The 9586-nt window shown below is 30.5% G+C and overlaps 2 protein-coding genes across 3 annotated transcripts; both read right to left on the bottom strand.

Moving 5' to 3' along the window:
- Positions 1-854: 854 nt before the first annotated feature.
- LOC108000675 (atrophin-1) lies at positions 855-7218 on the bottom strand. Of its 2 annotated transcripts, XM_017061164.3 has the most exons (8): positions 7051-7218; positions 6358-6661; positions 5295-5579; positions 5012-5147; positions 4802-4921; positions 4591-4691; positions 3242-3655; positions 855-2676 (listed from the first exon to the last, which is right to left on the bottom strand). In XM_017061164.3, exons 2-8 carry the CDS (start codon positions 6358-6360, stop codon positions 1213-1215), a joined length of 2523 nt encoding a protein of 840 aa, XP_016916653.1. In that variant the 5' UTR covers positions 6361-6661; positions 7051-7218; the 3' UTR covers positions 855-1212. The 2 variants fall into 2 exon arrangements, with proteins under 2 accessions (XP_016916653.1, XP_016916655.1); XM_017061166.3 differs by lacking the exon at positions 7051-7218 and having other exon boundaries at positions 5295-5592; positions 6299-6626.
- A 443-nt stretch (positions 7219-7661) lies between these two features.
- Positions 7662-9118, bottom strand: LOC108000699 (transcription factor 15). The gene is made up of 3 exons (XM_062084489.1): positions 8678-9118; positions 8046-8394; positions 7662-7857 (listed from the first exon to the last, which is right to left on the bottom strand). Exons 1-3 carry the CDS (start codon positions 8752-8754, stop codon positions 7819-7821), a joined length of 465 nt encoding a protein of 154 aa, XP_061940473.1. The 5' UTR covers positions 8755-9118; the 3' UTR covers positions 7662-7818.
- Between the last annotated feature and the right edge of the window lie 468 nt (positions 9119-9586).

The raw sequence follows: 9586 nt of genomic DNA, 5'->3' as shown, positions 1-9586 counted from the left end.
AAGTACTTGGTTTTACCTTGTTTCAGGTAGAAAATCAAAACTGAGAGATGTGGCAGTGCCTTGAGCAACCGTTTTATGAAATCAACTCTATTTTCGCCACCTTATTACCCTTCCGCTTCATTATCGTCAACGTCACTACCATTTTTTTTTCTTTGAACACATAACAAATCGCTTCTTCTTTGTACGATAATAACATGTTATTTGTTGTTACCATATATATATTTTTCTTTTTTTTGTTTATTTTCTTCTGTTCTGTTTGTAATCCATCTATCCTACTCTAGCCTTGCTCGTGAGATTCAATGGTTTATCGAGCCTATCGCGCATAAACATTAAATACTGCATATATAACATATATAGATTTTAAATAATGTAGCATATCTGTATATCTATTAAGATAGAATTTTTTTTCTTCGACTCTCTTTCGTTAAACATTTCGATTCTTGTTAAAGAGATATATATATATAATATTGTAGCTTGACTTCGAATTTTTTTTTCTCATTTCACTCATTATTCTAATTATATATGCTCTCTTCGATAAATACATGCATATATATACATATTTATATATATACAATATATTTCAGTATATGTATATATATATATATGTGTAATATATATATTAATCGTGTATATCGTTTTTCTTTTATAACTAATATAATAATCTTTAAATATTGTATTTTTATCTTATATATATATAATATATATAATATATTTTTTATAAATGCTTAACAATTTAATAATGTTTAATAATTTACCGAAGAGCATTAATTTACATTTACATATGAAGTTTATTTAATTATTTTTTCTTCATCTTTTTTTTTTGTTTCCGTTTCTTTTTCTTTTCATATCATATCTTTTAAATTTGGGATTTGGGATTGAGATCACAAGAGAATAGAGCAAACATGTTTCAGATATTTGTATCCGTTCGCGCTCATGTTTCTATGCAGTTTTCAAAATATATAGGGATCGTCCGTGAATCGGCATGCTTTCCATTCTGTTTTTGCCTGCTTTTTCATACGGCTTCGAAATCGAGATGCATCATCTATCTACCTAATCTATATTTTTATCTATCTATTCTAACCTATATATAAACGCGTACGCATTATTATTACACGTACGGTTAGGACCGAAAGAAGAAGAAAGGGAGGAAAAACGAATCGAGCCTGTTTATACATACGTGTTTCTGTGTATGTATATATCGAGAAAACGAGTTCAAAGGCTCAGAGCTTGCATCTGATGGCACGTATCGCTCAGCTGACCCTGATCGCCAGCAGGATGACCTGGATGAGTCCTTGGTGTTCCCGGTGGTGTTATAGGCATTCTTCCAACACCAGGTGGAGCATCTCCAGCTCCTCCCAAACTATCATCCGTTACTTTGTTACCCGTCTGCATAATTCCGTTCACCTTGTACTTGCTTTGTCGTAACATTGTTGTGGTGGTTGGCTGGGAACCGGAATTTGTATACTTCTCCGTCGGTTTTCTGCTTGCAGACAACGCAGGAGCGATGGTGTAACGACGCTGAGTATTCGTCTGCTGTGGCTGCTGATGTTGAGACGGGGCTAAGGATGGCTGATAACGGTTTTGCGCCGGATTGTAGAACTGGACCTGGGAGGTGGGTGGTGACAAAGTTGGAAGGGGTCTTGTCATGGGCGAATATGGTGCTGGTGGTGGGCTCACCGGCTTCTCCGAACTATTATTCTCCGTCCCTTGTATACCCTGCGAAGTACTATTCTCGTTTTCGATATTAGTCGCGTATTTATCATTCGATTGACTATTTGAATTGTTACTTCCCTCGGTTTGTCCGCCAATCACCCCATTGTTCCTATAGCTCGTCGTATTTTTACGGGTAGAATAATTATTCGATTTCGCCGTGTTCTCGAAATACTGATCCCCACCAGTATTATTTTTACGATTATTCGCGTAATCAAAATTCGTTGCCGGGTTGAACATTTTCTGTGAATTCGTGCAATTATATGGCTGTCCACCGGTTGAATTCGATCCGAAAACAGCCGACTTCTGAGTTGAATTATAATTCTCCGATGATTTTTGTGCTACGAAGCAAGCCGGTGAGCCCACGTTCGAACCAGCCGCCTTTTTGTTATACTGCATGGAGAATCGCGAGCTCATTGCCGGCGTTGTATATTTATAACCTCCGTCTAAGTTACTATGTTTGTACGGCTGAGAATTCCCCAAGTTTTGAGCTCGAACGAACGGATTTTGATGCGATAACGCGATCCCGTGATTTTGCGATTTCGAATAATTATTTAGGGTGTTTACGCTGCCGGATTTCGTGTAATCTCTAGAATTGAAGCACTGATTCTTGTTGGTCGAATCAAATAATTGCTGTGATACGGATGGCGGTGTTGGCAACAGACTTGTACCACCGGATGCATTATGAAATGGAGGTGTATGTGTATGAGGAATGTAAACAGCTGCTGGATGATAAACGATCGTCCTACAATGCATCTGATTACCACTGCAATCGTCAGTTTCGTTTAAACACGTTTGGGAACTGTACAAGTTGGCGGTATGTATCGCGATCGGATGATAATTGGTGTAACGACCGGACATGGGAAATTTCACGGGCATTAAGGACACCAAGGGTGTGGCTGACCCTGAAGCAGCCTGTGTTTCACCATGTGCTTGCTCCGAGTGGCTCGATGTCGAACGAGAATCCTGCGATTTATTTTACAGATGGTAGTTTTTCGTGTGTGTTGTTCTTTTCTTAATTAATGAATATATTCGATCGAGTAATATGATATTATGATACATTTGTACGAGAATGAGAGTTGCATATTAATAATGGAATTTAAAACAATATATTGCTATATTTGTAGTAGTTTCAAAAATAATTTGCATGCGTGTAAAATGAGCCAATATCAATTAATTATATAAAAATATATGGTTTCTTTTTTTTTCGAAAATTAAATCTTTAAAAATTATCTAATAGAAAAGTAAAATATATTACAATGAATTTGAATATTACTGATCAAACAAATAATTTTTCATTACTGAATTATTTCCAGATTGAAATTTATTATCTGTAATTACTAGAAATATTCACTAGAAAATTCAAAAAATTACAAAGTAATAAAACGTATTCATGGCTATTTTGTATGTTGTGCCCTATCTTATATAAACCTATAATGTTTCAAAATTATAAAGAGAGACCTCCTTATAATTTTGTATTGATAATTTTTTATTATATTATATATTTCTAAAAAAAGAAAAAAAAACTTACCTCCTGAGGAGCAGCCTGGCCATCAGATGAAGATGTTTGTTGGCATGTGGCATCAGAAGGGAAAAGTAGTAATTGTTGATCAGTTAATCCCATAGATGCATGTGGTGGTGGAGGCGGATGAGGCCCGGCTGCGAAAGGATAGTAAATATGATCCATCTGAGGAGGCGCAGGACCTGCAGGCACCGGTGGATGATGATGCGGTGGTGGAGCGGCAGGAGGATAAAAATGTGTCGGCGGTGGTGGTGGTAAAGATGGAAGTGGTGGTGGAGGACCCGTCGGTGGACTGGTCGCTCCTGTGCCATTATTACCACTTCCAGAATTACTATTACCGCCACTTGTGTTGTTTTGTGAATTATTTGTAGGATACAAATATTGATGAGCTCCGGCGGCAACTGCCCCTGCATAACACTCGTACTACACAAAAAAAAAATATTACTTATTAAAGTTAATTGTTATTAAAAAAAACATAGGAATGATTTATCTTTAAGATAATAAATATTATATATTAATTGCATCTTGTAATCATTTTGTTTTGAAGAATATATTAACGTCAATATACATGCTACGAAAGAAAAATCTTTGCTATTGAACAAAGAGATTTTCAAATATTAAATATCTTACCTTTATTTTTTTTTACTATATTATTTTTTTTCTTTTTTCTTTTTTCTTTTTAATAAAAGACTATCATATATAATGAATATTATATAATATTTTTTTATATTGTCTGTATGCAATATAAAGATGTGATAGAATTTATAACAACAAAAGAAAGAAGTCGAAAGATACATAAATGCACGCTTGAAAATATAAACAATATGAAATCATCAATAATGTTACACTGAGATACATTCTGTATGATTTCATTCAATAATATAATTTTTTTGTGATACAAGCATAATAAATGTGTATTTAATGACTAAACTTACGTTCATTTACACGTACAACTTATAATGTAAAATTATTAATATAAATTATAAATTGTGAAAAAAAAATAAGTGATGCATGCATTAATAGGCCATGCAAAAGTTTGACAAAGTAAACGCACAAAGATAATGCGTTGCATGCTAGTCATTTAGCATAGACCATGTACCTTTAGACCTCAATACTGTATAGCGTCGAGAAGGACGTAAGTAGGCATTTGCTGAGGGTTGGGTAGAAACGCCGGTGGTATGGCTTCTCCCATCAAACCATTTGTCTGTCAAACCGCAACCGATTTACCGTTTAATATAAATACAAGCTATACCCATAGACAATTCATATGATAAAGTGTGAACAAAGGACCCAAGATTAAAAAGGAGTAGTATCAGAGAAAGAAGTCGGCATAATCTTTTATTTATTTTATTACCTACCGGCATAGGTGAATATTGATATTGTTGTGGCATATATAGAGATGGAGCAGGACATGGATACATCACAGGCGCGAAAGTTTGATGACCAGCAGCTTGTGGCCCTATTTATTGAGATTGAATAGTTTGATTAGCAGAAATATTTTAATTCAATAAATTAATTCAATTAATTGAATAAATTATAACTATGTTCATGTTTTTTTGTGAAATTTACCAAACACTCCGGTAGCTTGATAAATAGTTGCTGGATCAGTTGGTGGAGCAATTGGTGTCGTTGGTGTTGGAGCTGTTGTATTGTAAAATGTCATACCATTTTGATATGTCAGTCCCATTCCTGATAACCAAAAATAATTTTATAATAAAAAATCTATAAAACTATTAAAATAAATTACATTTATAAAATTATAAAATATAAATACACTACCATTTGGGTAATAATAAGTACTAGTAGGCACAGAGGGTGGTGATCCAGAACCACCATCCAAAGATCTATTGAAAGGTTGTTTTTTAATTGCAGGTGCTATATTTAATTTTCTTTCTCTTAATACAATGCATTCAGACTACAAATAAAATTTAATATTATTATTATTATTAATAGTATTATTATAATTTGATATAATATCTTTGATTAAATTTATATTAAATATGCATTTATATAAAAAATTTATATATTAAATAATTTATACAAAAAAATATGCATTATAAACCTCTTGTTGAAGTCTTTTAGCTTCTTCTTCAGTTTCGAATGTAACAAATCCATAACCTTTAGAGACACCAGCACGATCAGCAATTATTTTTGTAGCCTTTACATTGCCATAGGAAGAGAAAAGTTGAGCAAGTTCTTCTACACTGGTATTAGCTGAAATGCCGCCTACAAAGATGCGATTTGGAACCAAAGTACCATATTTTGGAGCAGCCATGGTGAGACTTGTTGCTGAGGCAGGGCTAGAGGCTGGACTAGACCCCTCAGTTCCACCCGTGGATGCCGAACTCTAAATAACATGACTAATATTAAAAGAACGCTGCTAATATTTACATATAATATAAGGATATAGTAAAAAAGGATGAAATAAATATAAAATAACTTAATAAAAATAAAATTATTATATAAGATTTTTATGTCAAATATTTATATACTTCAAAATTTAAATGATTTATTTTAAAAAAATAATGAAAGACGATGACCATAAAAATTAAAGTTTGAATAAAAACTTCTACATTTTGACTTAAAAATTAATAAATTTACTTAGATACCAAATGATTAATATTGTTTAAGGAAAAATATAAATTTGAAGGAATTAAGAATATTGCGATTTCTGTAGATGTATATGACATTTAAATATAGATATGAAACTTACTACGCTGACAGTGATCCGAAAGTTTGCAAACAAAAACATTCGTCGATTTGCACATTAAGATCAATCTTTTTTTTTATAGGATGATAAATAAACATAGGTTATGCTATATTATCCACGTATGAAAGTATTAGAAAGAAACACAAAAAAGTTGTCAACGATATGTATCAAAATCGTCATAACGACCGCTTTAATCTAACACTACTTAAAAATATTGACAAGTGAGAAAACTGTTCGTCAAGTAAAATTCGCAACAGTAATTACAAATAAACGAAAATATTTGACAAAAAAATCAGTTTATACAATTGCTATTTCATACAATTGTAACATTATATTTGCAAATAAAATGTACTCACGATTCGAAAAACGAATTTGTCAGAGGGTTAGATGAAAATCTTCGTGTAAGAATGCTCACCATCTTCGCGAGAGTCGGGCGTGTAAATGAGCTTTTTGGCCGTAAGGTTGTCCTAGCAGCTTGTAGGTACCCTGGCCTCGCACGAGGTCACCTGGGTGCCCAGGGACTGCCAAGGACCGTTGCAACCACTTCAAAAGGACTTCCAGCCTCCGGCGAAGCTGCTGTTCCTTCTCGCTAAACCTCCAAACACTACAGACACTTTTACAAGATGGCGGTCATACGCGCTGTTTAAGGCGCTAATTTTCTTGATTTTAAATTTCCAATTCGTCAAACACGTCCAGACCTTCAGCCTCGTAGATAAGAACTCAGATGTTTCGGAAGAGAGAAATAAATCTTTAAAATTTCTTATAGTATAATAATAGTCTATATAATAATATTTATCAAATTTATCTTAAATAATACACAATAGATTTTAATTTCCTAAATCACCATTACTCTCATTGCGAAAATTTTAATTACATTTAGAAAATTTATTTTTAACATTGTTTTAATAATATAAATATCGATTTATATATAGTTATATAATGAAAATTTTAAATTATTAATCATAGATATATGAATATTTATGTTTTAATATTAAAATCTATATCTTTTAAATCATCAAGTTTTGAATAAATTTAATTTTATCATAATGGCGGTGATTGATTGCGGTTACTATGGTTTGTATAAGTTTTTTTTCTTTGCGAAACTTACCTAATTTTTAATACACAAACATTCGAGGAACTGCTTCTCAATGAGGAACATGATTATCTATGAACTAGTCCTCAATGAATAACCGAATAAAAACACTGAAATTGAAACGAGAAACGAAAACGGAAGAAAAACTAAAATGTGCTTCTTCACAGCATTGTTGACTTCGAAAGACTGAAACATTCGCCGCCGTACTACTCTTGTCAATATGAAATTTATCATTTTATCAATATTCTAACAAATTTATTTTTTTCATGCTTATTAATGCTATAAATTTATTTAGTAATTTATATAATGAATTTTTATTTTAAAATAAACAAGTATTTTTTGAATTAATATATTTAATAATATACGATAAGGCTGCTTTGAATCTAGTAGTATTGGCAATTATACGGATATTTGATGTTCAAATGTTATAAGATAAATAACAAATGATGTTTGAATATACAACCTAAAGAGTTTATATTATTCATATCTATATAAATTTTTTATTCTTTATTCAAAAATTATTTATTTAATATTATAAATTATCACACTATTTGTTATTTACATAATAAATGCTATAAATTAATAGAAATACAATCAAATATAATAATAAAAAATAATGTTAAGTATTTGTTGTATTATGTAAAAATTTTATTAAATTATAAAATATTTATATATATACAGAAAATATAGAGTAAATTATTTAAAAAATTTTAATAAATTTTAATTTTTATACATTATTTAATCTACAGATGATAAATTCATAGAAATAATAAAATATTTCCATTAATAATTTGAAATTACATCTGATGAAAAATTTAAATTCTGAAAATTTAAAAAATTATTCATTATTATAAAAATCCTCATTTTCTGTGATTACAATTTTTTTTAAATTTCTATTATATAATAATAATATTTATAAATAAATGTTAAATAATTTAATAAATAAATAATAAATAATTAATATTATGGAAAATAAGTATTATTTATATCGGGATTTATCATTAACTTACATATTTTCTGTGCATGGCAAGACAAAAGGTGCAAACTTGCCGTCTTGTTTGTGAATCAGCCCAATGATTTGTTTCATAAACACTATTAGTACCCTCAACACGTAAGCAGGGTTGATCTATAGGGCCGGCAACAAGAATAGCACCCAAATGACTGATGTAACTGCTTGCTAATCTCAATGTTTCTATTTTCGATAATTTTCTATCCATAGGTTCCGTTGGTATTAAAGTTCTCAAGGCACTGAAAGCCGTATTCACACTGCACAGCGAAGATTGGATTTCTTGAATTTCACGTTTGAATTCCTTACCCTTTTTAAGAGTATTTGTGAATTTTGCATTATTGAATATTCTCCTGAACCAAAAGACGAATATCTCGTTTACACATTGCTCAAAGCATTTAGAGGTTTTTGCAATTATACCTTAATACAATAATACTCGAATTATTGAAATAATTACACCTCTAATTACTTTGAATAATATATTTTATTCATTGTAATTCAATTTTTATATTCTGTACCTTTCAGATATAATATTTTATATAAATACATATACAGTTAAGTATTATTTTATTACCATTATCATATTAATATCATAAATTTTCAATTTTTTATAAGAAAAATAAAAATTATTTTCACCTATGAGTACGATCCCTCTCACGTGCATTAGCTTGATAACGTTGTTTTGATGATTCTTCTCTCTTTCGTGCAGTCATAATGCACTATATCGCTACTAGTTAATCGTTATACAACTACACTTAACTCAAAAAAGACGTCCGACTATATCAGTGGCTCATTTTATAAGTGACTGAGCTGTCGTGTCTTCCTTAGTTTTCTTCAGAATTCCCTCTTTTTCAATGTGTTGCCTTTAACTCCCACCCTATTCCTTCCCGTTATATGAATACACATGTGAAATACACGTGTATTCGATTAGGGGCGAATGAACCACTTGTACAAAACTTTGCTAGGAAAAACAGAATGCATTAATAACAATAATGATTATCTGAAATATATATAACAAAATAAAATAAATAAAACATATACTTATATATTATTTTTTTATATATAATGAAAAATAATTTTTAATTTTTAATTTTTCAATATACAAAACTCTTTTTATATATAATAGTAATCTTACTCATTTCTTTACAGGAACTAAATAAAAATATATAACAAAATTAAAAAATATAAAATAGAATAAATTGAATTGAATAATTGTCTGCTAATAAAAAAAATATTATTGAGAAACAATTTAATACTGACTATGATTCTATATATAATATGCAAATTATTTAAATTTATTAGTTTAAAATTTTCATTAAATATATATCTTGGAAATTATTCTTTCAATATATCAAATATTCACTGAATATTTGCACTTTCGTAACTACATAATAGGAAATAGTTCTTAAACGGTAATATAACACTCATTTCCTTTTACAACCACAAATATATCAATATACATAGATATGATGATTCCTACGTAAAATGGTCAGAGACTGGGTTTCACATTACGGTCAATAAAAACAGACAACCGGTAGAATGAGC

This window comes from Apis cerana, linkage group LG14 (genome assembly GCF_029169275.1).
Source record: "Apis cerana isolate GH-2021 linkage group LG14, AcerK_1.0, whole genome shotgun sequence".
NCBI lineage: Eukaryota > Metazoa > Arthropoda > Insecta > Hymenoptera > Apidae > Apis > Apis cerana.
This window is presented reverse-complemented; position numbering and strand designations above follow the sequence as displayed.

Bases quoted from the DNA above. Each gene is read 5' to 3' on its own strand.
- LOC108000675 (XM_017061164.3), bottom strand. The intron at 4,692-4,801 runs GTAAATTTCACA...CTCAATAAATAG, and splicing joins TCAAGCTACCGGAGTGTTTG to GGCCACAAGCTGCTGGTCAT. The intron at 2,677-3,241 runs GTAAGTTTTTTT...AATAAATCGCAG, and splicing joins GCCAGGCTGCTCCTCAGGAG to GATTCTCGTTCGACATCGAG.
- LOC108000699 (XM_062084489.1), bottom strand. From the start codon at position 8,754: ATGACTGCACGAAAGAGAGAAGAATCATCAAAACAACGTTATCAAGCT. The intron at 8,395-8,677 runs GTGAAAATAATT...CTTTTGGTTCAG, and splicing joins GAGAGGGATCGTACTCATAG to GAGAATATTCAATAATGCAA. The intron at 7,858-8,045 runs GTAAGTTAATGA...TTAAATTTTCAG, and splicing joins TTGCCATGCACAGAAAATAT to AATTTAAATTTTTCATCAGA.